The 27,947-nt window shown below is 34.2% G+C and overlaps 4 protein-coding genes across 25 annotated transcripts; 2 read left to right on the top strand and 2 right to left on the bottom strand.

The window, feature by feature from the left end:
• Positions 1-1,366: 1,366 nt before the first annotated feature.
• On the bottom strand, positions 1,367-10,432 carry LOC107911917 (brefeldin A-inhibited guanine nucleotide-exchange protein 2). The gene is made up of 11 exons (XM_016839914.2): positions 8,735-10,432; positions 7,475-7,792; positions 7,019-7,364; positions 6,502-6,924; positions 6,123-6,415; positions 5,461-5,734; positions 4,514-5,013; positions 4,100-4,421; positions 3,646-4,024; positions 2,829-3,514; positions 1,367-2,209 (listed from the first exon to the last, which is right to left on the bottom strand). The coding sequence occupies exons 1-11, from the start codon at positions 9,907-9,909 to the stop codon at positions 1,589-1,591; spliced, it is 5,337 nt and encodes a 1,778-aa protein (XP_016695403.2). The 5' UTR covers positions 9,910-10,432; the 3' UTR covers positions 1,367-1,588.
• Positions 10,433-12,303: 1,871 nt separating this feature from the next.
• Positions 12,304-18,732, bottom strand: LOC107911235 (uncharacterized). 4 transcript variants are annotated; one of them, XR_005921018.1, is made up of 7 exons: positions 18,482-18,732; positions 18,269-18,395; positions 14,725-15,072; positions 14,400-14,624; positions 13,212-13,774; positions 12,900-13,131; positions 12,304-12,804 (listed from the first exon to the last, which is right to left on the bottom strand). XR_005921018.1 is itself a non-coding variant. In XM_041105795.1 (6 exons), exons 4-6 carry the CDS (start codon positions 14,562-14,564, stop codon positions 13,046-13,048), a joined length of 795 nt encoding a protein of 264 aa, XP_040961729.1. In that variant the 5' UTR covers positions 14,565-14,624; positions 14,725-15,072; positions 18,269-18,395; positions 18,482-18,732; the 3' UTR covers positions 12,899-13,045. The 4 variants fall into 4 exon arrangements, 1 of the variants encoding a protein (XP_040961729.1); XR_005921017.1 differs by having other exon boundaries at positions 12,900-13,112; positions 18,482-18,731; XM_041105795.1 differs by lacking the exon at positions 12,304-12,804 and having other exon boundaries at positions 12,899-13,112.
• On the top strand, positions 15,086-18,204 carry LOC107911916 (GTP-binding protein SAR1). 19 transcript variants are annotated; one of them, XM_041105798.1, is made up of 5 exons: positions 15,090-15,983; positions 16,105-16,167; positions 16,533-16,615; positions 16,886-17,017; positions 17,981-18,204. In XM_041105798.1, the coding sequence occupies exons 2-5, from the start codon at positions 16,158-16,160 to the stop codon at positions 18,125-18,127; spliced, it is 372 nt and encodes a 123-aa protein (XP_040961732.1). In that variant the 5' UTR covers positions 15,090-15,983; positions 16,105-16,157; the 3' UTR covers positions 18,128-18,204. The 19 variants fall into 19 exon arrangements, with proteins under 19 accessions (XP_016695394.1, XP_016695392.1, XP_016695402.1 ...); XM_041105797.1 differs by having other exon boundaries at positions 15,091-15,983; positions 16,528-16,615; XM_016839908.2 differs by having other exon boundaries at positions 15,093-16,006; positions 17,986-18,204.
• A 4,603-nt stretch (positions 18,733-23,335) lies between the features above and the next one.
• Positions 23,336-27,089, top strand: LOC107911915 (LOB domain-containing protein 19). Its single transcript, XM_016839902.2, has 2 exons — positions 23,336-24,235; positions 26,656-27,089. Exons 1-2 carry the CDS (start codon positions 23,951-23,953, stop codon positions 26,929-26,931), a joined length of 561 nt encoding a protein of 186 aa, XP_016695391.1. The 5' UTR covers positions 23,336-23,950; the 3' UTR covers positions 26,932-27,089.
• The last annotated feature ends 858 nt before the right edge of the window (positions 27,090-27,947 follow it).

Raw genomic sequence — 27,947 nt, 5'->3', positions numbered from 1 at the left:
AATGATTTGAAATTTTAAAACTTGAAAAAGTATAAAAATTAAAAGTATGGGGACTAAATCTACAACTTTGGTAACGTACAAGGACTAATAGCAAAAAGAAATGTGCTTTCAGTTGCATCATGTGAGGGTGCTTCGAATCTAGCATTGTGTTTTGCATCCATGTTCTTGGTGTCTAAGAAGCCGCTTTTATAGCCAAAGTGAGTCGAGATTGTTGCACCAATTTTCTCTGTCCTGCATGGAAGGGGCCAACGGAAAGCTTGCATTTTCTTTACTTAATTAAATCCAAACACATCGAGCAGTGGGAATTTTTTAAGACTAAAACAGCCGACCAAACTGGGCTTGCCATGTGATTGATAGCGATTTCTTTTTGGAATCATTGTTGTCATCTCTTCACCTGCTTGTATGACTTCTTTCATTTCAATCGCTAACCATAATTGTCAACACAGTTTCTTTCCCATATTTCTTTTTTCTATTTGAGCAGTCGTTCATGTATGAAGTTTTTGTTAAAGAAATGATGCGACTCATTTAAAAAATTTCGTACAAAAAAATTAGGTTAGACTTTCAGAAACAACAATATTTCATGTATATGTAAAACGGTTTCAGTTCAACCATTTGAAACCAATTGAGTATGAGTTAGCATAACCCAGAAACTTGGTGGTCTTTAATAATTTCTAAAAGAGCGAGGTGCAAGTTCCATTTAAATAACAAAGCACTAGATTTGCCTTTTAATCACCAAAATAGTACTGTAATTATAAGGCAATTAAGGCCAATTGATTGCCCCATATAAAATTCACTCCCACATATACGGGAGTGCTGATTGCTTTTGTTAGGAATCTTCTGTAATAATATTTTGGGTTCAACTGAAACAATTTTTTTGGAAAATTGTAATTTTTAATATTTAAGTAAAGAATGGTGTGATTTTCAGTCTCGCACTAAGAAATTGTGTAATGAACAATATGATGATAACTTTGAGAAGTTACTTTTCTGTTATCTATAAATTATCTTATTTTCATTGTGTGGGTGTTTGACCTGGATGATAAACGTCGTCAGTTTTAGAAGAACTGAATATTTTAACAGGAAACAGCATGATTGCGTTTTACTTCAAAATGCTCATTGCAAAAACACTTGGGGGGGAAAAAGGTGAAGGTACGGTTTAGTGCATGCCTTCAAACTATTACAATAAAATATAATTTGCAACAGGTTGGACGCAATAATGATGGAAATTATGAGGCACCAACCTCATAAAGGAAGTGTGTATACACAATAAGAGGTCTTCAATTTCTAGTAATTAATAAGGTCCTTTTTTACATGAAAATTAATGATCCGAAACTTTGTTAAAGGCAAAAAAGGAAAAGAGATACAACAATAGAAAAAATACTCTGAATTGAGTGGCTATTCTCCCACGTAATAACTACACAGCAAGATGGGAAGTATTAACCGATTCAAAACTAACTCTAAACACTCTTTTCATACACTAACACTGTATTCGTTAATAGTTATTACCTATAGGAGGAAATAAAACTATGGAGCTAGATAAGAGGGGGGGGGGACACATGTTTATCATACACGTCCAAAATACAATCAAATCTCACCAGGACAAACATGATCGCAGCAGAACGGGACCAACTGAGGAACTAAGCATATCACTGAGAGCTACCTGGACCTCAGTTGAACCATGCTCAGTACTTACCAAGTTCGAAATAAGAGGGAAGAACTGAGGTAAGTTCTTCTCAAACAAGGTTTCTCCCAAACAACAAATGGCCTGGAGAGTCGCCACAACGAGAGGTGCACGGGCAGCCAATTCTCTTCGTTTCCCAGAACCAAGAGGAATCAGCCATTGAGTTTGTCCATTGGCAGATGTTTCGGAAGCCTGTCCAGAGCGCGCACTTTCAATATAAAACAGCAATACCTCCTGGCAAAGATCCACAAGATGGGACTCCACTTCAGCCTCCTCATACCTTGGAGGCCTATCCAATATCAGGTTCTGCAGGAATGTAAGGCAAAATTGATACGACTCATTCTCAAGGCGCAATAATGGAGGATCTTGTAGTTGAGTCATGGGACCAAACTCTTGAAGCTTGGAACGTAGTATAGTATTGTTGTTGATCCTGTGAGCATGGGATGCCACATCATGCATTGCCTCATAGAGGATTATGATGCTCTTAGCTGAAAGGTGAGTTCGATACATGTTGTAAATTTCCATCACTGCCTGTTTGCAGAATAACACCCAAGGGTTGAGGTTAGTCAACTTCAAACATAGAATAAGCCTATTATTTAGTTAGATCTTAGTACAAAAATTAAAAAAATCAGAAAAGATAACAGTTGTTCATTTCTAAGGTCAATTAACAGTGACACTTGCTCGTTTTAGAAACTTTCAATCCAAAAAAATTATTATCTTCACAAAATTCAAGCCTTTGTTCCATAACTTTGACAATGTGGTTAAGCTAAACAGCTTGTTAGTTATCAACATTTCTAAAACTTGATGCACTTAGTAGGGGGACTAATTCCAAAAAATTATAGTTGGATGAACCATAAACATCCAAGGCCATCATCTAAAACTTAATAGTGTCAAAGTGCATTAGAAGAGACATGAAGTCAAAGGTGCATGCTTATGCTACAAATGTCTAAAGCATTAGATGGGGAGGGGTATGACACCTTTCAAAAGTTTGAATCCTTCCTCACCTAACTCTAAATTTATAAAAAAATATTTTTTTGAAAGAGAGGGAGAGAGAGAGATGGAAGATTAACTCCATTCCATTTCTTTACTTATTTTATGATATGAGGAAAGGTTTCGATCAGTTTTTCAATATTTAGAAGAGAGATCTTACCTGAATCAATAGAAGCTGAACAGCAGCTCGGCACTTGGCATCAGATAAAAGATCATAAACATGTTGTGCTCTCGAGCTCTCTGAATCTCCATGAGATGTATCAGAACCAGCAGAAGCCTCATTGCTTTGGCTGTTCAAAGCATGACCATTGCTTCCAACCTTGATATCCCCACTAACAATGAAAGGAAAATCGGGAAGTGTAGCATTAGCAGCTTCTTTTAATGAAGAAACTACTTCCAGCCACTTCTCCTCTGAAAAAAGATCGCCTGCATTGCTCATCAAACGTACAAATGCAGCAATTCCGATACCAGCTAGGCTTTGGTGGGGACGCTTGATAAAACTTACAAGTAACGAAAGAACCTTCCTCAAGAGAGGATTGACGGTATTATAGAAGTTCACAAAAAGATCTACAACTAATTGGAGTGCCAATGTACACGTCTCATAGAGCCATGCATCTTGATCATGTTCATCAATGTCATTAACAATTCCCTGCCCAGGCGATTCACCACCTGATGGATCAATAGCATGACGCACATAGTCAAATATTGGAAAAAGCACAGACTCAAACACCCTTTCCCACAAAGGTAGTGAGAAGAGGTGACCATGGTTCCGTAAAGTTTCAAACAACACTTGTAAAGCACTCTTCCTAATTTCTGGCCTTGGATCAAAGCTGAGTTCTGATAAGCCTGCGGATCGAAATGTGATGCAATTTTAGAACAGAGTGCATTTGTAAAGTATTAGGATAAACGTAACTTCAAAAACTCAAGCAATTTCAAATGCATTGTGATATAAAAACAACTAGTTCATTATTCCGTACCAGCCAACAACGGGAACCAGAAATAGAGATGGTCATCCTTATCCACTAGCACTCCATTATCTTGTCTTCCATCTTTTCCCTTGTTAGATGAAGATGGAGAAATCTTCCCAAACTCGTTGTCCTTATTTTTTGACGAGGAGCCAAGATCCCCTTCTGCAAGCTTTGTGGCACAGAAACGTAGAAAAGCAATTGCATTGAGACTAATGTCTTTGTTGAATCTACTATTGGTGAATGCAATTAGGCAATTCACACAATCAGTGAAGGTGGTTGTTTCAGTTTCAGTGATGTATGGGAAATAGTCTCGAATAATCTTTTCTATTATTTCAAAGGCTAACAGTACGATGTTTTTGTGGTCATCATAAGCTGCAGTAGTGAAAACCTGAGAAAAGACTTATCAGTTCAGTAATAAATTGATAAAGACTAAAGTTTACGGAAGTTATTAAAAATTCAATACCATGAACATGCTTTTCCATCCTGATTTGACATTATTGACACGAGATAACACCATCTGTGAAACACATCTGATGATTAATTCTCGGATTTCAACAGCACTGCTCTTGCGCATAACAATGACAAAAGGCTTCATAAATTCATTCTGAAAATTATAATTAGCCAACTCTTCTCGCTCCAAAAATTTCATTGATAGCTGCCGTAAAGAGTCCATTGCAAAAATTGCAATTGACAGGTTTTCAGAACAGCCAATAGTCACAAAGAAATCAGAGAGTACAAGCCAGATGCTTGACCATACAAGCCTGATCCGGTTCATGTTATAATGCCTGTCAGTATATCAGAAAACTAACAGTTAAGAATATAAACAAATATACAGCATTTAAATAAGCCCTAGGAAGAGAAGTGGAATGAATCTTACGCAATCTCAACAATCTTAGTAAGGCTAAAAACCCGAGGGTCAGATGTAGATCGCAACTCCTCCATGGACACCTTGCAGAGAGCCTTAACAAAGTCTACGATAGCCTCACTATTCAATTTTTGACTACGTGTGAATATACGGTTCATTTCACCAACTTGTTCTAGCATGTTGAGATTAGAAACTAAATTGTTCATCTGTTCAGATGTGACTGCCCCAGCAATATTACCTCCAATACCAGCACTATCATATGAGCCCCTCATCACAGCAGCAGCAGCATACTGAATTTTTCCAGGTCCCTTCTTCCTTAAAACAGGAAGGACAGTTGACTTAGCTTGCTTAGATTTTTCTGAATCATTCTGAGGAAAGGCAAAGAAAGTGGCATCTGGAGGAGCACCCTCCCCCAATAGATGCAAATGCTCAAACCGAGACACACACGTCAATATATGTTCCCAAGCTTCTCTTAAATAATTTCCATCTTCATCTGCAAGTGTAACTATTGCCTATCAACAATGTAAATGGAAAATTCATTGTTAGATCTACAAGCAAGTGAAAATTTTCTCTCAAATAACTGGATCATACTAATGAGCTTTCTAAGGGTACTTATTAAAGCTTTGCTTTAAAGAATAAATTCATTGAATACATCAGGATGATCACATTCAGTAAGGCAAACTTGCCCTAATAGCACTCCTCTTGTGAGGTTTGGCAAGTCACCATCATTGTCACCACTATACCAAAGGTTACAATGACTATCAGCAATTGCTATAATAATGATAAGTTGCTGATGAGAATATACGGCATCACATAGCTTGCCAGTTTACAAGCACTTGAATGAGATAAGATAAAGGGGGGGGGGGGAGAACATAAATTAAACACTACTAAAATTTTCGGATTAAGAATCCATGAAGCTAACAAACAACTTATCAGTGCAGATGAACCAAAATACTAACCCTGATAGCATCTATATTTTTCTGCTTGATATCCGCAGGAGAGTGCAGTGAAGTAAACTTAGCTAATGAAGTCACAAAAGCATCTCTATGAGTCTTCATGGACATCACAGCAGTCACATGGATTGCATAGCGGAAGCCTTCAAGACACAATGCTATCACTATTTCATCATCACTTTGATCAAGAGGCACACTGAAGGCAGCCAACATAGGAGCCCAGCACACCTCAACCATGAATCTCAGAACCACTACATCTGTAGCAGCATAATAAACTGACCTACAAATTGCAAGTACAAAAGAAATCAAGGAATAATCAAAAACAAGCTTTCTTCTCCAAACAGGAAAAACCATATTTCTCAAAACATGTTTAGTGCCAAGTCATGGGAGAAAATCCTGTTAAATGTGACAGGGTAAAAGCAAAAGATGTTGGAAATTGAATATAATGTTTACAAAATCTCAAAGTATTAATTTAGCTTAAACCATGTAACAAATTAAATGAAAGTACTCCTTGAAATTCCGCCCTTTTCGAATGAAAATTAAATGCATAAAAATATTTTAGAAAAAGAAGAGGCACAGATAAAATGAGTTTAACTATACACAGTCAAACAGGAATCTCTCCATATAAGAGAGCACAATATGAAAAGTTAAAATCCAGTTGATCTTACTCAGATTTCCGAGCTTTCTCCTTAAATTGTTCTTGCATGTGCTTGATAAGATTATCACTGGTCTCCATATGTTGGTCTTCATCACGCTTGCGTATCACAATATTCAAGATACTGTCCAAACCTAATATTCTTGAGGAATTCACTGACTGCTTCTGCTGCACGGACAGATCATCCTCTTTCATTTTGATCTCATTTCTAGATATCCGTTCAAATAATGATCTTAAGTACTCTTCTGGCAAGTCTTTTCCATCATCTATACCAAGATTGTTTCTTATGAAATCATCAGCTGACATCTGCACATTTCAAATAGGAAAGGGAGAACTTCATCAATTTTCTTGCACTAGAAGTCAATAGGATCAGATAGAGAATGTATATGCACCTTGTTCTTGACCATAGGGTTATGAGCATCGGTATTGAGCAATATGACAGAGTAAGCAAGGACATAAGCTGTATCAGCACTGATGAATGCCTTCGGGTTACATTTGCAGTAACGCTCAGCAAACTTTTCCATGATTCGGTCAATCTTTTGCGCCTCACCGGGCAGTCTAAAGCCTTGCAGAAAGGCTCGGATTGCATCATCAAACTCCATGCCTTGAAAGTCAAAGGAGTCAACATAGGCATGCATAACTTTCAGTGATAAATCTTCCCTTTCTCCAAGATAATCACCAATCAACATTTTGTTGAGACCAGATGCATTTTTAAGAAAAGCAGCAATCTCCTCGGGGGAGTCACCAACCTTATTTGCTCTAATTAGAAATTCAATTCCTTTCTTAGGCTTCCGATTAAAAAGTGATATACCTTCCTGCCACAAATTTTAAATCAGATCCCATGAATGATGACTAGCTAAAATGAAGATAAAGTCAGACCACTTTACCATACATCATCTACATACATACCTGAAGCTCAAGCTTGTAAGCTCGACGTTGCTCAATTGATAAAGCATCAGAAGCTTCACTAGAGGTTTCAGAATGAAAATCTGATCCTTCAACAGTTTCATCTCCATTACCATTTGCCAGGGGGACATTTACAGGCTCAGGACTGTTCTCAACAGCTTCAAATCTCTTAGTAGAATGAGGATCTGGAATACGCAACTGTTTGTTCATCCAGTCTCCCATTGATTTTAAAATAGCCACTAAACACTTCATAGCTTCAAGTTTCATGGTTGCTTCCTGAGGTGGTAACAGCGTTGTAGCTGTACTGGGAGGAACACCTTGAGCCGTTTTCAGAAGTCCATTGACCATTCTAGAAAGAACCATAATGGAAAAAGAATGAGAAATATGCAGAAGTCATGAACATCTACCAAACATACGGTGTTAACTTCGGTGACATTATTATAAGAGTACTGAAGATACCTCTCAAATATGTTTGATGAATTGACATCACAATCATAGTTGATAAAGATATCTACCAAGATCTGTGAATCAACACAAAGCTTGTCCAGAAAACGAAGAACTATCATCTTTTGCTGAAAATTAGGTTGAGCAACATTTTCCAAGACCCTGAGGACAATCATAGGAAAAAACACTCCAATCTCGGCTTTCAGGCCAGCTCGAAACCTTGAGACTAGACTAATGAAAATGGAGCAAGAAAGCTGGAAAACAATTATAAGAGATGAAGCGCTGTTCTTCAACAGTGACAAACACAGGTATTGCTTTATGGCACCTAAAAACCTGTACCAGCACAAGTATATCCACCAGAAGAAAATTTTCAAATTCAGGAAAAGGTAGTATCGGGACAGGTACAGTGAGCAAACAAAAACTAAAAAATGTGGGAAAGCAATAGAATATTATGTCAATTCTAATTAAGGAGATGGACAAGATTATATGTACTACCCCCATGTTAACTTTCAACTTTTTTTCTTAAAGTGATCTCAGTATCGGAATAAAGTAAAACTCACAAATACCAAAAACTAATGGTAGGGAAGATGGAAAGAGATATGGAAGGAAAATTTATTAATCATACAGTTGGGATTCAAAATCAGATTTGTTATTTTGTAACTCAACTTTCCTTTCTCATTTCCATCCTTCTTATCAAACAGAGTGTAAAGGTTGTGCTGCACTATGAAGGCAAACAAAATGAATTGTTGAAACTAACAAGCAAATGCAACATACCTTTCTAAAATAAACAGAGGTGAAGAAACAAAAATAGTCAAAAAGAAGACTCCTTAAAAAACCATCCAGAGAAATTTGCTAAATTTTTCATGGGTGCATGCCCAGATGATTACCACGAAAAGATCAAAATATTCACCAAATTTCCACACTAACAAGATTTATTTTAATACGCCTCGACATGAAAAGCAACCTAAGGTGTTTCCAAACCCAATAAAATGCTCTAATGCTTTTGCCAATCCTCCAAGATTTGATGCCTAAGAGCCTATGCCTTATAGTTGTCTCTGGATATAGCCTATACTTGGAAAAAGTTTATCCTCTAGCACATACTAAATGCCTAGCAGCAAACTAATACTAAGAGGGTATACTGTATCAAGAGTTGCATATCACATTTTCCAAGAACATAGCAGCAAAGCAAATCGACAATTAAACAGCTAACCGTAAGAAACTTTTCAAAGGGAAGATTAAAATAATCAAAAAAAATCAGATAAGCGTTAAAGGTACCTTTCACTTGTTCTAAATACAGCTCCAGCATTCTCTAACAAAATCTTCAACAACTCAAGCGCCACAATCTTCCCTCTCATCAACTGAGGATCTGCCATAGCCTCTTTCGGTGGTGTCTTCATTGACAACTTGCAAAGCGCTCTAAACACCAAAAAGGCATCCCTTCTCAACTTATTCCCAATCTGAACCTCCAAATCATCATCTCTCTCCACATCGCCATCTGCCAACTCCCCTTTCCTCCCTTCTAATGCTGTCTTATACATACTAATCTCCCAATATTTTGCATCCAACATATCCTTATCAGTAGAATCCAGCAAGTCAGTTGGATTAGTGGTCTCAACAGTGGTGGTTTCAAATGCGCCGTCATGGCCACCTAAAGAAACCTTACTCGGTGCCACTGGATTCAATACTCCATCAATGTCCTGCATAATTTTGGTTATAAACCCTTGAACAAACTGAGTCATCGATCCATCCGCATCGGATTTCTCAACAGGTTCCATTAATTCAGCCACTACAATTGGCTGAATTGGAACGGTTGATGAATCAGCCTCCATTCTCCTAAAAACAATCACTAACATTTGAACCAAGGAAGCTTTTGCTGTCGTTTGATTAACCACATTTTTACTCCCTAAATAAATGTCATAACAAGTTCTCACAATTTGCAACAAACAATCACCATGAATTCGCAGTGAGATGGATGTTACCGCCGATAAAAGCGTTTTCAAAACGAGTAATTCAACAGCATCATCCCCTAAATCGTGGCATTTGCAGACGGATTCTATCAATTTTGATAAGAGCTGAGCCTCAGGACCTCCAGTGGGGTCCGCTTCGCCGCGTAGGTAACCGTAGGCGATTAATTTCTGAATGCAATCAACAGCTGGATCGACGATCTTGTTGTAAGCGGTTCCGCATGCGTTGATCAGAGGGGTGAGAATGGACTCCGATTCAGCAAGGGAATATTCCACTGGGCCGCCGTCATGGAGCGGACCAGGGATCGAGTTATCAGGCTCCGAATCTGACGGAAATAAAGGCGACTTCGTGGTAAGTTTCTCGAGAAGGGATTTGCATTGGTGAGCAAGTTTGGAGTGCTTCCGCCATGAAGCGTTCTTGATGATCTTCTCAAGGGCCGGGGCTACCACTTGGCTCATGCGGGAATCGGCTTCCGCAGAAGCCATTCCCGAGTCGGATATTGCACTTCGCTTATAAACTCGGATCTAGGAAATGGATAGCGAAATGATAGGGTCCGTTCTCTTTTTTTTAATCTGTCTTTACTCGTGGGAGGCCGAATTATCTGAGTAAGGACTGGAAACGAGTTGACTCAGTGAGTCCACAGGGTTAGCGTTTGTTCTAATTGCACAAGAAACGGGAAAACGAAGTGCAAAGAGTACGGAGCCCAGAGAAGGCAAGGAGAACAGTGACTTGTTTTGGTACACGCAGCCAAGCAGAGAGGCTGCTTCAGTCTTCAGATCCAGATCGGGTTTTGATTTTTTTCTTTTCTTTTTTTGGAGTTTGAAAGCCAATAGACTGAAATGCCCCTCTCTTAGCTATGGGCTTCGGCTACGGTTAGTATTGTTTGAAAAGTAAATTGTGGCATCGTGACGAGGCGTTACGAAATACGAATTTCCCCATCTTTTCCGGCTGCCGGGACTCTTGCATTGCTTTCTTTTTCTTTTCAAGTTTAATTATAAGTTAATTCTTTTTTTAAGAAAAGCTTTGAGTAATTTCTCAAAGATATGTTATTATGATAAATATTTTATATATTAACATTTTATTTGACGGAAATCACAATTATTGCACAATTAATTAAACTTAAGTTAACAAATCCGACATATCAAAATAAATCACGAGTGGTAGGATTTTAGCTCGGAATTTCAATGTTAATATTCAAAATAGTTTTTTCTATTACACTTTAGCTTAATGTCAAAATAAGGTATTGAGAATTTTAAGGTCTTGTGTTTATATTGCAGTGTGTTTGATTTAGATTTGTTGGGGAAGCATAGAGGAAATAAATAAAAGTATAGTAATTACGTTTTTTTAATTATAACAAATTACAATTTATTAGATTGACTGAGTGTAAATACATAATTTCTTATATCGCTTTTGGTTGTAAAACTTATTATTATACAATTATAAAATTTATAATATTAAAAAAATATTAATTATTATAAAAATATCAATATAAAAAAAATCTAAACGAGCAACAAAAGTATCGAGCAGCATATAATTGGTTGGCCGATTTTTTTTAACATCTAAAAAACTGAACTGATAGTGTCTGATAATATTATGGGCTAAGCTAGGAACGTTTGATAATGTTAGGGACTGAGATGAGAAAAAAAATTTTAAGGACCAAAGTAAAAAATCAGGTATACTAGTCATGTTTAAACTTAAGGTCATAATTAAAATTCAAGACCATCCATCACAATAATATCTACTTTAAGATTCAGGCTCCATTTAGATTTACAACTATTATCAGTGAGATTGAATCTTAAAGCATATGTCTTTTTACTGTACCCTTTTTGTTGTGCATCTCCACCATCTCACCACACTGTCTCCTCAATTTTCAACTGGAGTGAACTAGGACAATGGGTGAACTGGGCAACCAGTGGAAGGAATAATCTCCTTTTTGCCCTTGCAATCCTTTTTAAAAAAATTATATATGTTAATTTTACTTTATAATTATTTTAATCATAGATTAATATTAATATGTTTTATTAATCAATATAAATATAATTTTTAACAATTTCTTAATATAAATACAATTTTAATATATTTTATCTATTAAATAATTTAAATTTATTATATAATTTATTTAAAATATTTATAATAAAATATTAGAAGATACATTTTAATATTTTATTAAATTAATTTATAAATTTACATATTTTAATAATTTTAAAAAAAGTAAAATAATTTAAAAACTTCTATTATATATCAATTGTCCTTAATAGTCATTTTTTATTCTCACCTCACCGCTACAGCTGCGTTTGAATCCAAACACACACTCCACCATTGTTTCTAATCTCACCGCTATAGTAACCAATCTCACCGCCACCGCTATTTTTAACCTCACCGGAGGTACTCTACTATTGTTTCTAATCTCACCGCTATAGTAACCAATCTCACCGCCACCGCTGTTTTTAACCTTACCGGAGGTATGTCTTACTATAGCGGTGAGATTAGAAACAATGGTAGAGTGTGTGTTTGGATTCAAACGCAGCTGTAGAGGTGAGGTGATAATAAAAAATGACTATTAAGGAGATCAGATAAGAATTGATATATAATATAAGTTTTTTAAATTATTTTACTTTTTTTAAAATTATTAAAATATGTGAATTTATAAATTCATTTAATAAAATATTAAAATGTATCTTCCAATATTTTAATGAATTATATAATTAATTTAAATTATTTATTAGATAAAATGATAATTATTTTTAATTTTTTATAGTTAAATATTTTTTATAACAATGATAAATATTATTTTCAGAAATAGTAACATTATACTTGGATCAAATTTTGAAGTATTTAAATGGATGATTTTTAATAAAAAAATATAATAACATAAGGCATAACAAGTTTCATTATTACTAGAAATTAGGTTATGATACAAAATGTTTTACAAATATGGATTCATTAAACTAATTGCAATGGTTTTCCTTAACATCATGATTTCAAGGTCACTTTCTCTATTAGAAGAACTCGATTCACCTCTGTCAAACTGGCTTGAAGAGACTGGCATGTCGAGTATATTCTCAAATTCTCGAAAATCCTCATCATTTGACCAAGCATGTCTTCGAATGTAATTATGCAAAACCATTGTTGCAATAACTATTAAAACTTGCTTGTTGAATGAATAACTTGGAATATCTCTTAATATTGGCCATTTTTTTTCCACACTCCAAATGTTCGTCAATCACAGAGCGTAACGAAGAATGGGCATTTAAAGATTTTTTTTTCCAGATACTTGATTATTACCTCGATGAAAATCAGGTAAATGATATCGTTCCCCCTATATGGACCTAGAAAACCTGCCATTTGTGGATATCCTGAATCCATAAGATAATATTTTCCTACAAAAAAGTAAAACATAATATCAAGTTTAAAAATAATTTTAATATTTTAATATTTTTTATGTAAAAAGTAATTAAAAAAATTAAAGTTCAACCTGGTGGAGGCTGTGGAAACTTCAACTCTTGTTTTTTAAGTGCTTGCAAAAAAATTCTACTATCATGTGTTGTTCCTTCCCAACCAGGAAATGCAAAAATAAAGCACATGTTGAAGTCACAAACTGCCATAATATTTTGAGTTGGTTCACCTTTCCGTCCGATATAAGGTATTTGACAAGAAGGTGAAATACATGCTTTTATGTGTGTTCCATCTATAGCCCCAATACAATTCTTTAAAATAAATACAAGTAATAAGATAAAAGTTAGAAATAATTTATATTTTAAAAATATAAAGATTGTGTAAATATTACCTTAAAGTGAGGTCAATATCTTGTATCATGTCGAATATGGTTCGGTACTTCCTCGAATTGACCTTCAGTGGGTTTAATCGAGCAAATATATGCAACATATCAGTAAAAATTCGACTAATAGTTTCCCCATATCGTTGAAATCGCTCTGTTGCATTTGAATTTGATTCTCGATTTCCAAGAATGTATAATGATAATGCTAACTTCTCCATCGCCGATACTTTCCCATTCTTTAAGCCATAATTTGTTTGCAAATCATGCAACAAGCTGTGAAATATATCTTTTGGCATCCTAAAACTATTCATGCAACGATCATCGTGCCCATTTAATACTTCGTCCACCCACATTTGACCTGTATAATTTGAATCCATACGCGGTTGCATAGTGAAATAAGTTTCATGGTGTACCAATACACTGCTTAACACATATTCTTCCTCTTCATGATAATTGTTGTTCTCAACTTGGGTAACAATTGTGGCTATTCTTCGTTGAGCTTCTTCACTTAATTCAGGGGTATCATAATTCATATCAAAATTACTATACATGTTGTTAAATTTATCCATAACCTGAAAAAGTAATCAAATGAAAATTAATCCTTTAAAATCTCGTGACATTCTATACAACACAGAAACTTGATTAAAAATATAGCATAAACATACCAAACATAAAAAGTATCATACATTAGTTTTACATATAAAAAAGTAGTATAATTATATTACAATAATAATTCTAAGGAGCTTATGATGGAGGTGGTTGATGGTATGGTTGGAAGGGAAATGAGGATGTTGCTACCAAGGATGAAAATGATGCAATTGGATTTTGTTCAACATACTCATGTCGAAGCCACCAAACCCTATCATCTAGATCTAAGTTCAAAAACACTTCTCGTTTCACCGGTATTTGGAACATTTTGGTGGCAAAATAGTACAGTTCATCTTTTTTTGGAATTTCATCTCCTAAAGCACGCAAAGCATCCATTGCATTTGAAATAGTATATTGAGAGTGAGGAAAAATAATTTCATTCACTGACTTCCTTGGACTAGCCATACTCTCACACAATTTCTCAATCTGAGTAGTTAATGTATTTATTGATGATTTTCTACTTGAACTTGATTTTTTTCCTTTACCGTGTACAGCCCTAAGTGTTTGCTTTCTTTGATTAGGAATTTCATGAGAAGGGTTTGATGGTACCTCATTAGGAGGAATACATTCATTCTTGTTACTATGTTCATCTGAATCACCAAATCTCTCATTAGGTGCATCATCTCCCATAGGAACCCCACTTGAAAGAACACCAGACGAAGGTGCCCATGAGTTCTCTCCGGTGGCTACAATGCCCCCAAACATTTGCCACATTAACTCATTCAATCGTGGTTCAATTCCTTTCTTCTTAAATCCTTTAAAATCAAGATTTTCCTACATAACATGTTAAATGTTATACTAAGATTTTTATAATTGTAAATTACTAATTTCAATAAACTTTATGCATTAAAATAATGATAAAGTGAACACAAACCTGTATCTTTGCAACCCACCATTCTTCGGTAGCATCGACCGTCTTTTTAGATGGACACCATCCAATACTTGTAGATTCCTTAAGCAAATCCCTCCATAACTTCCATTCCTTTTTTAATGTATCCCACTTATTTTTCAATTGAGGTTTTCCATAATTTTTTTGTGTTTTTGCTTGAAAAAGAGCAATGACATTTTCCCATCCTTTTGAGTTTAGATGAGTTGTCGATCTATTACTAGCATTGGTTTCATTCACGCAAAGTTCACAAAATATCAACGTCAACTCATCATCTCAAACAGCTTTTGTTGCTAAGCTGCTATCTCCCTCCCCAAAATTTCGTGTATTTACCATCTATTGTCATTGATATAATTCAGTCAATGTGCTAGCATTCACCAAGAAACATAGAGAAAATATATAGTCTATAAGTTATATTAGACGTCTCCCAATGCTAATCTTTATCTAGCCACACCCAAAAAAAACTAGCACCTTAATTGAAGCTTCAACTTAATGGAAAAAGGGGAAATGAATGTAACAAAAATATAATATTCAAGTCTCATATTTACTCTATTTCTAATTCTCTTGGACACAAGACATATTTATATGGATATCAGACTTAAGTCTCTGAGGCAAACTGATAAAATTAAAGAAAAAATCTACAAGAAGCATTGGTTCACGTTTATTACTTAAAAATCTATCTACAATACAATTTCTTCATGTTTCTGTCAAATAAATACAGGACCTTTGGGCCTTTGGCTACAAGCACTAATATGTTTATTTAATATGAGTTGTCTATGTAGTAATCCACATGTATGCATGTCAATAAAATTAACAAATGCTAATTTTTTTTCTATTTTAGAATGATTTGAAAAAAATTATAAATTAACATACTCAAATAAATTTTCTTCTAAAGTTGAACAGATAAAATGTTTATGTTCAAAGAAAAGCAACAAATTGACACCTGTAATTTCACAGGAATTTGACTCGGCGGAGCCACCGAGGGGAGAAAAAAAAAGAAAGAAAAAGCTCTTTCGTTCTTTGTAATATTGGCGTAGGCAAAATAAATCCATTACGCTTCAAAGATTGAAATTAACCGATGCGACCACTTTTCATTTGTTTAATTATTAATTTATTTATTTTCTCGATATACGGTCAATGGTGAAGGAAAAGGGGGAGGAGGAGGATCAAGTGACTGGACGGTGGAAGAGCTGAAAGGATGTCATCAACGGGAGACCTAGACCTTCAAATCGAGCAGCTGATGAATTGTAAGCCACTGTCGGAGGAGGAGGTTAAGGCGTTATGCGAGCAGATTTTTATATTCAGTTTTAGGTAGTTTGATTTCTGTTCACTCATGACTTTTGACCAGATTTTTATTGTGCATTTCAGTCGGAAGACATTGATTTATCTGGTGCTTACCCTCTATCACATGTATCCTGATTATGACTTCAGGTATCTCTGTATATGTTTCATCAGCACATTTTCATTTCAAAGAGAGTTTAAAAGGAGGATTATGGGGTAATGCCACTGTCAGCTTATTTGGCGACTTCACAACCCACTATATAATCCTCTTTTTATTGCAATGGGAGTGTTGTCAAAAGGTTTTGACAGACAGTTCAGCATACTGTCGCTCTTGGAGGAGCTGAGAGTTCAATTCTCTCAATTTCCCAAATCTAATTCTTCTGGTTATATGGGTTTGATTGTGTCTGATTCAAGTCTTATTTGTTCTATTGAATGCTTTATACTGACATTCATGTGTGTCTTATATGGTTCTCTTATATTATGATATTGCATGTGCTGATGTGGTTCCAGTGCAGTTAAAGCACACCAGTTCTTAACAGAGGAAAGCTGGGATACCTTTAAACAGATTTTTGATACCAACATGCTTGAAGCGTCGAAGGTATTGGCATAAGTATTCATTTATTCTCTTGACATTGGATATCAAAAGATTATTGGGCACATTTGTGAGAGAAGGAATATGCATTTCCTCTAATATTAACTTGCAGTTACTCTTGTTGCACTCTCCTATCTCCTGTTCTTGTGGTATTTATGCTGGTCATGAATATAACTTAAGTGATTTTAGTCTAGAATTTGCATGTTCATCAGTTTTTTTGGGAGTTAATCAGACTCATGACAAGTATTTAGGAGTATTGGAATTTGAAAATTGCAGAGACTAGTTCAGCATCAGCCAACACAGTACCCAACATTGGAAGAACTAAGCATAGGAATGATAAAATTCAAGGCCTTTGATTTGGGTGGTCATCAGATTGCTCGTAGGGTCTGGAAGGACTATTACGCCAAGGTATTTGCATTTATGTATGTGTGTATATATATATTTTCAATAAGAAACCAACTAAAAATTCAAGTATTAATCAATTGTTATCACCAGTTTAATAAGAAACATGTTAATGAATGGTTGGATGGTGAAAAGACTCAAAAGACAGCAAAATTTTGCCCATATACATATTTACTTGGTTGTATGCCTATATTTTTGCTGTAATTTTGTGATGAGAGAATTTTGTTATCTTTTACAAAGCATAGGTCATCTTTTAACAGGTATGGATGAATTTGGTAACCTACCTATGTGATTGAAATCGTTTTGGGATAGTTTTAGCATTTTTTTATATTTTGATATATTTTAGAAATTATTAATAATCATTAATAATTTTATTTTTAATAACTTTCATAGCTTTTTTTGATTAAATTTTATTTTTTAAAATATAATATTCAAAAATGACTTTGTACATATAGTTGTTTAGTCATTTGTTCAAGTTAATTATGAATGTGCAAATTTTATTTTTTTAATGATAATATCTTCTTGCACCTACTAGGTTGGATTGATGCTAAGAGGAATAGGATAAATTTCCTTTTATTAGGTGATGCAGGCCATGACTGTTTGATTTCTTTCTTCCTCAAAGTACCAAAAATTCCCTTGGATAAAAGAAGGAATTATAAGATCATATATGCTTGTGGTATATGGTATATGGTATATGGTACTAACCCCCTCACGATGAACTCGTGTTAGGCATGAAGTCATATAGCAAACCTGCCTAGACTTGTTCATATTACTACAAGCTTTTGTTGTTTCGTTTGTTTAGTTGTGCTTTGTTTTGTTTTTGATAGTTTTAGTTTTTGAGGGTTTGAGACATGAATACAGCATTGCCGGAGACATGAATATGGATGGTATTATTACCGATTTGTTTTCTTACTTTATCAGGTCTCTTTCATTAGATAATAATGTTTTAATTACGTTGATTTATATAAGGTTAGAAGGAAGAAAATCAGTGAAAGAATGAAGTATCTGCAAGATTTAGTACCAGGATGTAACAAAATCACAGGCAAAGTTGGTATGCTGAATGAAATCATCAATTATGTTCAATCTCTTCAACGGCAAGTAGAGGTAAAAAAATAATGGAGAAAGAACATATGGATTTGTGTATGAACACAAAAATTCTTTGAGTCTGCTAAGAACAAGATGAGAAGGAAAAACAGAAACTACTTTGATACAATCCAAACACATATATAGAGTAGAAAAAGAAGGGTTTTGACTTACCAGATCAAAGTTGAGAACAAGATTGATAGGATGAGTGGAAAAATAGAGCTTCTTTGAGAGTCTGCTGTGCTGTTGGTGGAGTTTTGTTACTGTCAATTGAAGAGCAGGAGTTGAAGAGCAGGGTTTTCTGCAGATTGAGAAAGAAGTTAACTTAATTTTCAATGATAAAATGATAAAATAATAAATAAAAGTAAGGCTATTTTTGTCTGTTACAGTGCCAACTGCTCTGCTGATTTCTCCAGCTAAAAATCAGTTGATCAGTGTGGTGGAAAAGAAACTTCACTGCACTGACACTCTAAACCAAACAACACAGCAGTGAGTTTGGCACCATCTTTTCCTTCAAAACGTGCCGCACTGCCTCAAAACCTCAAGCCAAAGGAAGCCTAAGCCTCAAACTAGCATCTCTCACCTAACCTTCAATATTCCTTAATATTACAAATTAAAGAATGGTAATACCGTAATATTATGTCAGGTCACATAAATTTGTGTATAAAGTAATTAACACTGCATGTTCAAGCGTCTGAACTCAATATAAATTTTTTAAAGTTATTTTTAAAATAAAATAATAATAAAAAGAAAGTCAACATTTGAAAGTCTATGCTGAAATTATGAATTAAAAATTGTGTTAATCCATCAGACGTGTAGGAGAAGAAATTAATGATATTTTTAAAAAGGAAGTTGTTCAATATAATGAATATTAGAAATTGTGCCACTTCTAGTTATTTAAAAAAAAAACTTCTATTTTTAATATATATATATAAACATTTAACTTTTGAATATTTTTATCTAAAAACATAAGGATATTTTTTTAAGTGAAATAGTGAATAACTTTTTTTTAATGTAATTTCCTCTTTCAATTAACTTTTTAATGATGTAAATACTACGAGTTTAAATCTCATCACATGTAATTTTTTTAAAAAAATTAAAATACATTCGAATAATATAACTTATTTTAACTAAAAATAGAATTTTCGTAATCGCTTTAATTGAATTCATACTCGATTGACTCGTGACACCAACTTAATCAGAGGCTTAAATAAAATAAATACTTATAAATTTAATTTTATTATTTTAAAATTTTATGATTTAATTCTAATTGCCAAAAATTCTTGATTTCGTGGCTTAATGCTTAAGCCAAATTATGATGTAGGTGAAATAAATTTAAAAAAATATTGACACAGGAAGAAGTTGAGGTTTTGATTGAAATAATTAAATTAAAATTTTTTGAAATTATTTTGTCCTAGGTTTAAATTCGAACATAATATTATTTTATAAAATATAAAAGATGACACGAGTCAAATATCACTAACATGATTAATTAAATTATCAAAATAATTAAAATTTTAAAAAAATATATATTGTAAAAAATCTTTGATTGAATTTGGTGCTACAAATTAAATAATACCAAATTGATCAATAATATCACCAAAATACTCTAAAAAAATGTAAATCAAGATTAAAATAAATAAATTCTAAGAGAGAAACTACCCCTTTTTTTTTCATTTGAATTCAATTTTACCACCTCCTTATAAGACTATATGTTTCTCCATTTACATTTTTATTATTTTCTAACCTAAAATAAATTTTTTAAAATTTTTATTATTTTTAATTAGGGATAACAAAATACACGAATTTTAATTTGATCCAATTTATTAGGATCAAATTTTCTTTTAAAAAATTGAGTTTCGATGAAGCGAAATTAAAAGAAAAAAATTGAATCGAATTTAAAATTTAAAATAAGCCCACTTCGCCCAACTCTAAACTAAAAAATAATAATTTTATTTGCTTTAACTCACAAGGTTTCTCAATTTGTATATAAACTGCTTTTAAGGGAAAATTGTGTATTTGTCTTTCCCTAGAAGCAAGCCGAATACCTAAAAAAAAATGAAAGAGAAATAGAACCTCCCATTTTGAATGTTAATGGAGCCTTTGGGCTTTACAGCCCATTTTTCTCATGTTTATCTGTCCACTTTATTTGGGTATAACAGGTGTGGAGTTAGAAAATTGTCTTGGGAGACTGAATTAAATTGTGTATTTTTATTATAGTAAAAATATAATTTCGTCAGTTTAATAATTTATATATTTATAGTTTTAAAAAATTAAATTAAGTTTTTATCATTTTGAGGGGTTTATCATTATAAATTTAAAATTTTATAAATTATAAAGAGTCTAAATGAGCGAAAATGAATGATTGGTCAAAATTGAATTATTGTAGTTTAGGAATGTCAGCTTTGTTATTTTCCATGGGAATGGTTGGTTAGTCTCACCTCTTGTCATAACATATCCTGAAATGGAATGATTTAAGTATTTAAATATTAGTGAAATTAAAGCGACTTTACTTGTTTGATTCTGAATTCAAACACCCTTATGTGAATATCCAATTATACTGAGAAATGATGTTTGTTCTGCCTATGCTTATTTCATGTCTCATTGTTCTTTGTTTAGGTGGCACTACTATTTTAGATCACAGGTTTATTCGCCATTAAACAATGGTCAGAGCAACAATTTTATTTTATTTTTCATAATAAAGGAGAACTACATGATCCTAAGTATCACAACCTAGCATATACTTAATATTCATTACATCCTCAATGAGTATGTTCCATATACCAGCTAATGCCGTTTTCAATGTCTGCAACTTTGTATCTCTGTACTTGTCTACTTGAAGTCTGCCGCATGATTCTCGTCTACTAGATTTGAACCTCCCATTGTGTTTGCAGCAGCTGCCTATCCAATTGATCGGTTCCCGCATGATTTTCCAGTAGGTGGACTGCTGTAGACCTGTTACATTCCACCACACTTCTTCTATAACCACGCTGCCAAGCAGTACTCAGACCTTAGCTTCAAGTTCAGCTTTCATAACAACTGCCTGCAGGGCTGCAAATTTTAGTGAAACTTTTGGTTTGTGCGTGGTTTGATGAATTTTTCAATATTGTCTGGCAAAGGCTGAAAGTAATTCTTAATAACTGAAGGCTGTTTACTGGTGAATAGCCCTCTGATCTACAAATGCTGCACTAAAACTTGCTGCTCTAACCATATATAGCTAGAAGGCTAGGTATAAAAAGTATAAGAAAGAAGATTTTGTTTTAAGAGTGAAAGGAGTAATAATTAAAGAATATAGGTGAGGAGTATGATTAATTAATTTTTTAAATCACAAATGCAATCATAATTGTAATTATAAAGAATATATTCAAATAATCATAATTAGAATGTATTATTACAATACATGACCGGACAAATAGTTAAAACATCTCTGAATAAGACCTACTAATATTAAGACTTAAATCAAAATATATTTAGAGAATATCCACATATGATTTATATAAGATATAATTCGAAGCTAAGATCACAAAATTCTATAAGCCTCAATCTTGCCATTAAACCAGGGGGAGCTTGGATCAGAGGAGGCTTCACTTCCCTAATTTTCGTCTGGCTTGATCACTTTTTGCTAAGGTCGTAATTGTTGGTAGTTTCTTAACCTTTTCTTTTATACTCTATTTATAGGAGTTGTGTTTATGATTAACGCTTCTACCAGTTATGCTTCCACAAATTTGATGTGAGGAATTTGTTTGTCGACACTATTTCTCTACAATTAATCATTCAACGTGCTTGACTGGTTAGCCATGCATATGAATATATATATGTCACGGGCAGCAGTTCAAAGCCCGTGACCATCACACCAAATGTATCTAATGGAAGTCTATTGCTCAGATGGGGATAATTTGGCCCACGAGAACTGGCTCGATTCAAAGAGCGATTAGAGAAGCCTGTCAGATTGAAGCCTGGTTGGCCCGATAATGAAGACATGACAACTTAGGCTGATATGGTAACTAATCTTAAAAGATAGAGAGAATCATATATTGTAAAGATTATATTAGATTTGATATGGCATATCTTGTAAATCCCTAAAATAAAGGGATATGACTAATCTCGTCCGTCGATGTAAATCTATTTTGACCATCGGTTTTGGGAGAGCTCAACTATAAATAAAGAGCCTCCCCTCAGTTGTACTCACTCCATTTCATTATATTATGAATTCTTAAGAGTAATAGAATTCTGAGAGCATTTACTCAAACATTTTGCGAGCGCTCTTTTTGTTATTATTTGGTTAGCTTCTTTTGGCATAAATCGCTTCCGCTCTTCAATTTGGTGACTTGGAGGAGTTTTAAAAGAATCCTCACTTGAGTTAAGGCTGACTTAGGCGAGTTTAGACGAACGAATTGTTTAAGATTACACGGATTACGAGACGAAAAGTCTAGCCCCGTGAGATATACACATACATATGGCAATGTTAAGAGAAATTTACCACCATGTCGGTACATGATGAATTATAGGGCAAGTGATGTTTCAACCGCAAAAGCTAGACAAATCATTGCCATAAAAGTAAGAAAATAATTAAAAGAAAAGGTGAAAAGTACGTATGAGAGTGAGACAGCGAGAGAGGTTAGACATACTCACACGATATCTTCCCCGAATTCTGTGTACAACAATAATGAGCAAAGTAAAAAGGGATGGCCTCCAAGTCCATGTTACAGAGTGGGACCTTGATGCGCCAATTCAACTCAAATATTGGTTCAATCAAATTAATTACTTACAAACCCCCTGTATACTATTTTCATTTCATGTACCCCAATCAACTCCATAAGCACGTGACTGTCTGGAAACAATTAGCCTTATAACATATTATGGTTTAACGTTGGTTTAATCATTTCTCCATATAAAACTGGTGAAAACAACAACCTGGTATTAAAATATTAAACTCATTGCAGGCTGTGGCCTTGTACCAAAGACAAAAGTGAAAAATCAGCAGCACTGATCTATCTATCTATATCTGTTATAAAGCAGCGTTGATTTCAACCAAAATTGTGTGAAAAAAAAGCTCTAGTAGTCAGAGCCGAGGAGATGAGAGACGATATGAATGATTGAAATGAGAAAGGATGTTTGTCCCACGTGGGTTTTTGCACGTGTGGTAGGGTTGGAATGACAAATTGATAGTTGAGTTGAGACTGCCAGCCACTCACCGCATATATGTATTTATGTTTGCTTCACGCAAGCAAAGCTGCTGCTCCACTTCTTCCCTTCTACTTTGCTTTACCGTGGCTTTAAAGTTTCTATCCCAAAATACCACGTTCGTTTTTTAAAACAGTATCTACTACTAATAATTAACAATCTCTACATAATTAAACTTTAATAAATCCAAACAAGAACGTCCATTGCAGTAGAATATTCAAATATACATAAGCTGCTTATATATACGAGCATTTGATATACATTTCTAGGGTGTCAATGAATCAAACATGAAATTCTATAATTTCTTAAAAATGAAAATAAATAATTTTATATATTAATAAGTGTATAGATTTATATACTTAATCATGATTTGTATTTGAGACTTTAAATTATACTTAGTTCTCCCTTGACAACCCTTACTACTATCACTTATATAAAAAAAATTACAAAAGAGAAATGCATTGCTTAGAAAACACTATCCCTCTATTTAGAATTAGAAAAAGGATGGAACTACCAGTATTTTTTTTTCCTTTTTGGTAAATGACCCACAGCCTCAAGAGTAGCAAAGCTTTTAACATATTTCTTATCTAAAACCGGTTAAACAAACAACACCCAGTTTTCTACTTGTAAAAGGCAGAAATAATCTCTTTAGAAAGAGAGAAAGAGAGGGAGATGAGTGGAAATAATGGAGGAGGGCCTTGTGGTGCCTGCAAATTCCTTAGGCGAAAGTGCGTAAAAGGGTGCATATTTGCACCCTATTTTGACTCCGACCAAGGGATGGCTCACTTCGCTGCGGTCCACAAGGTTTACGGTGCCAGCAATGCTTCCAAGATGCTGCAGCGGATACCTGTACACAAGCGCCTCGATGCCGTCGTTACCCTCTGTTATGAGGCTTTGGCTAGGGTTCGAGACCCTGTTTATGGCTGCGTCGGCCACCTCTTCACCCTGCAACAACAGGTCTGCCCTCCCCTCTTTACTTTGATTTTAGATTTTCTCTCCTTTTTCTTTGTGTATTAATTATTTCTCTCCCAGTTCCAGACATCATCGCATCACTATTTTAACATTCATTGTCAGCATTAGGTTTAGTGTTTTTGCTTTCTTTTCTCTTCTTTCTTAGTTCAAAATTCCGTTCAATCATAGGAAGCCATGGCAAACATGCTGGCATGCATGCAGCTAAACATTTTACAGTTAAGTTTTAAATATTTATTTCGTAATTCTTTTAGATTCTTCTAATAAACTGGTAGCAATTGCATGCAGCAGGGTTACTTAGCTAGTTTGAAAAAAAATCTTATACCCAGATTTCGCATAAACTAACCAGCTGTTTCGTAGCATAGGATAGGCCTCCAAGTCCAACCACAACACCCCATAATTGAAAAAGGCCAAAACTCAGAAAGTTCTTCACAGGTTCAATGTTCATGCAAACGTGTGCCTTGGAGCGCGCAGTCCATTTGGTAAAATTTTGACAACTGACTCAAATATTATTCATATATTGGACAGTGGAAGTAATCTAGTTAGTCAAGGTTTTCACATTTGTAACCAATAAATATTTCTTGAACACCAAAAATTAAACAAAAAGGTTGGTAATAAATACCTAATATTAGCACGTTCATAGTGACAGCCCCTACCTGGCAGTAGGCTTCTCTTGGCTTCTGTGATTATAAAATAGTTAAGCCTAATCACCCACAGTTTTGTTTACCCTCAAAAAATATCGATCACTCGATAACAGTAGTGATGAAACTCGGGCCCAGTTCACTTGGAAAGGTGGTGTTTTTTCGTTGGCTAACAACACTTATTTAATTGAAATTGCACCCCAAGAGTCATACTAACTGCGGCTTCCCCCGGCTGGCGGCTGCCACACGTAGTGGTGAATGGCAAAGTGGGTGTGGTTGCTTGCCGGAGCCAGCAAGCATAAGTTTAGCAACTCGAGAAATATTCAAATAGTTTTGGATTTGACTTTGTTTACATTTCCTTTTTTATTTATTAAAAAAAAAAGAGGATAGTAAAATGTAGTTAATTGATGGGTTGTGTTCTTTGTTCTTGCTTTCAAAGAAGCTCATGGGTCCTACCATGTGAAGGTTCGATCATGGTGAACTTCATTCAACAAAATCAAATCTTCCTCTGATTTTACTTGTAAGGATTATCTTCTTCGTGAAATGCCTTTTGAGAAACTCCACATGAAATATGGATAGCTAGTCTTCTGCATCACATCCATTGAATAGGGTCTTTAATTAATAATTTACAACTTGAGGGTTTCTGTTTTCTTTGTAGGGAATTATTATTAGTATTTAACCCATTATTTCCCAAGATATATTTTTAAGGATACTATTCTTTATTTTTTCCACTTTCATATGTTAGGAAGATATACGAAAGGAGAAAATTAGTACTACATCATGGTAAAAAGAATTATTTAACAAATTTATAAAGAATTGATATAAAAATTAAATATGGTTTTAATTGAACTAAAAGTGATAATGAATTTTTGAGTTAAAATATTATGAAATGTATGTATTTTTTAGTATCTATATAAAAAAATAAAATAATATTTTTTAATTAAATTTGGATTCAATTGATGGGTGATATCAACTTGTTCTTGTTAACGATGTGACTTAAATAAATGGTTTAAGTAAATGTATAGGTGAAGCTTTAATTAGGTAGGATACCATTATCATGTTAATATTCACTATTCTAAAATTCTTGAAGATAGATAGTTAGATACATTGTTTAATTTGAATTACATCAAATTTTTAATACCCAAAAGATGTGTAAATTTTTTATAAACAATTAAATGATATTAGATGAAAAGAATTTATGTAAAGTTTATATAAAATTAAATATTTATGTAATTGTTTTATTTTAAGTATTTTTTATATAATTGTTTTGGAGTAGTTATCTCTGTTTTATACATGGTTTTACATATGTTGTTTCTTTACATATTGGGGCTAGACAGAAGGCTTAGCCATTCCTCTTAACTAAATCTTAATTGCCTCAAATAGTATGGTGATTATAATGTTCACCGTAGGCCTGATATTTATGTTGATTACAAAATCTGCCACAAAGGAAATGAATAGATAATTTCATATTTCATTTGATCCCGATTAAACCCATTCCCTTTTCTCTTTTTGAGGAAAATATACAAGTCTCAACTGCAAACGGTGATCAAAAGCAATAGAGTCAAGAGGAATGGGATCCCATCTTATTTTACTTCTTTTCTTTTGCACCTGAAATTTGACTGTCCGTAATCTTGCTCGGAAATGGAGTCGAAAACCTTTGTTTAGTTTTAAATTTTCTGCACGGTTTCATTGTAACATTAGCCTTGAACTGAACCGTCAAAAATCAAGTTTCTGTAATGTTAAACAATTACGTTATGATATTTGTAGGTAGTGAATTTACAGGCAGAATTAGCCTACACCCAGGCCCGTCTTTCTACGTTGCAGCGTCATCCTCCGTACTCATCGTTAATAGGATCCGATTTGATGTCTTCTTCTAACATGTCCACGCACTTTGATCCGCCACAACAGACTTCAGTTGGGCTTTCAAGTTTCCCAAATTCATTTGACCAAGTTGCAGAGAACGAGCAGTTTCAAGTTTTAACCAGGGAATTCGTCTCCAGATATCTCCCAGGTGTCCGATTCCACCCTTCTACTTCCACTTAAAAACTTCTGATTTATCTGTTGTAAACTCCCATAACCCTTAGTGGGCTTTGTCCTGCTTAACTACTCCTGATTCTGGAAGGAAACTAATGAAATCGAACTCCTTTTTTTCTTTTCTTTTCTTTTCTTCTTTCTTTCTACAGCAGTATATATAAGTCCTTCCAAAAATGGAAGGCATTCATGATATTAATCCAGTCAGTGCTCAATTTAGTTAAAAATACAATCCAAAAGGAGATATATATATATATGAGTGCGTGTATGTGATGTGGGGAAAAAGTTAAAAAGGAGAAAGATGATGACATCAATTCCTCATGAAATTGACTGCAAAGCTAAAATAGATTCTAGATTAAAAAATATGAACCAGTTTTAAGTTCAATCTGAAATCTGCACCACCCAACTAAAGACCAGCCTTTATATGCTATAGTCATCTAATCAAACATCTTGACGCTTCTCATGCTTTCTACACAAAGAAACACAACTAGAACCAAGTACACTGTCTAAGCCTCAAATATTCAAACCTATTTCTCTCCCATGCAACTGGGGGCATGAATCAGCCTTGAGTTTATCTACCATCTGGACTCATCTAATAACTTTATCAAAGCAAGCAGTATTTCCTTTCACTGTAATTAACTGATTTGAAACATATACATAAGGCATCGTATCTATAACGGATAATTAACCAATTTAAAACAATTACATAAGAAAGCATCACATCTGAAATGGTTTCCATGCAGGAAAACCATTAGATATGGACAACTTCGATGAACCAAAATGCCTTATCCAAAAGTCTCAACATAATTGAAGCATAACTGCATTACAGAAAACAGGCAACCTACTATAATTTTACAACAAAACGGCATATACCTGCAGAGAAAGAAATGTAAGATCACACATATTTGGTACCTATGCATGAGAGATCCTGTATATTAAGATAGATAAGGCACCAACTGTTGGTCAAAATAGGGTTGTTCCCCGCATCTATTAACTGCAATGAAAGCCCACCAATAATAAACTGCCTA

The sequence above is a fragment of the Gossypium hirsutum genome, chromosome D11 (assembly GCF_007990345.1).
Source record: "Gossypium hirsutum isolate 1008001.06 chromosome D11, Gossypium_hirsutum_v2.1, whole genome shotgun sequence".
Classification (NCBI taxonomy): domain Eukaryota; kingdom Viridiplantae; phylum Streptophyta; class Magnoliopsida; order Malvales; family Malvaceae; genus Gossypium; species Gossypium hirsutum.
Note: the sequence above shows the minus strand (reverse complement) of the source record. Positions and strands in the feature narration are given on the sequence as shown.

What these genes read in the sequence shown, in the direction of transcription:
- LOC107911917 (XM_016839914.2), bottom strand. Translation starts at nt 9,909, where the DNA reads ATGGCTTCTGCGGAAGCCGATTCCCGCATGAGCCAAGTGGTAGCCCCG. An exon ending in GATGGAAAAGCATGTTCATG is followed by an intron (nt 4,025 to 4,099) that starts GTATTGAATTTT and finishes GTCTTTTCTCAG; the next exon opens with GTTTTCACTACTGCAGCTTA. An exon ending in CTGGTTCCCGTTGTTGGCTG is followed by an intron (nt 3,515 to 3,645) that starts GTACGGAATAAT and finishes TTCGATCCGCAG; the next exon opens with GCTTATCAGAACTCAGCTTT.
- LOC107911235 (XM_041105795.1), bottom strand. Translation starts at nt 14,564, where the DNA reads ATGTGGCAAATGTTTGGGGGCATTGTAGCCACCGGAGAGAACTCATGG. An exon ending in AATGTATTCCTCCTAATGAG is followed by an intron (nt 13,775 to 14,399) that starts GTACCATCAAAC and finishes TTACTTTTTCAG; the next exon opens with GTTATGGATAAATTTAACAA. An exon ending in GATATTGACCTCACTTTAAG is followed by an intron (nt 13,113 to 13,211) that starts GTAATATTTACA and finishes TTGGGGCTATAG; the next exon opens with ATGGAACACACATAAAAGCA.
- LOC107911916 (XM_016839903.2), top strand. Translation starts at nt 15,935, where the DNA reads ATGTCATCAACGGGAGACCTAGACCTTCAAATCGAGCAGCTGATGAAT. An exon ending in ATTTTTATATTCAGTTTTAG is followed by an intron (nt 16,048 to 16,527) that starts GTAGTTTGATTT and finishes ATGTGGTTCCAG; the next exon opens with TGCAGTTAAAGCACACCAGT. An exon ending in ACATGCTTGAAGCGTCGAAG is followed by an intron (nt 16,616 to 16,885) that starts GTATTGGCATAA and finishes TGAAAATTGCAG; the next exon opens with AGACTAGTTCAGCATCAGCC.
- LOC107911915 (XM_016839902.2), top strand. Translation starts at nt 23,951, where the DNA reads ATGAGTGGAAATAATGGAGGAGGGCCTTGTGGTGCCTGCAAATTCCTT. An exon ending in TCTTCACCCTGCAACAACAG is followed by an intron (nt 24,236 to 26,655) that starts GTCTGCCCTCCC and finishes TGATATTTGTAG; the next exon opens with GTAGTGAATTTACAGGCAGA.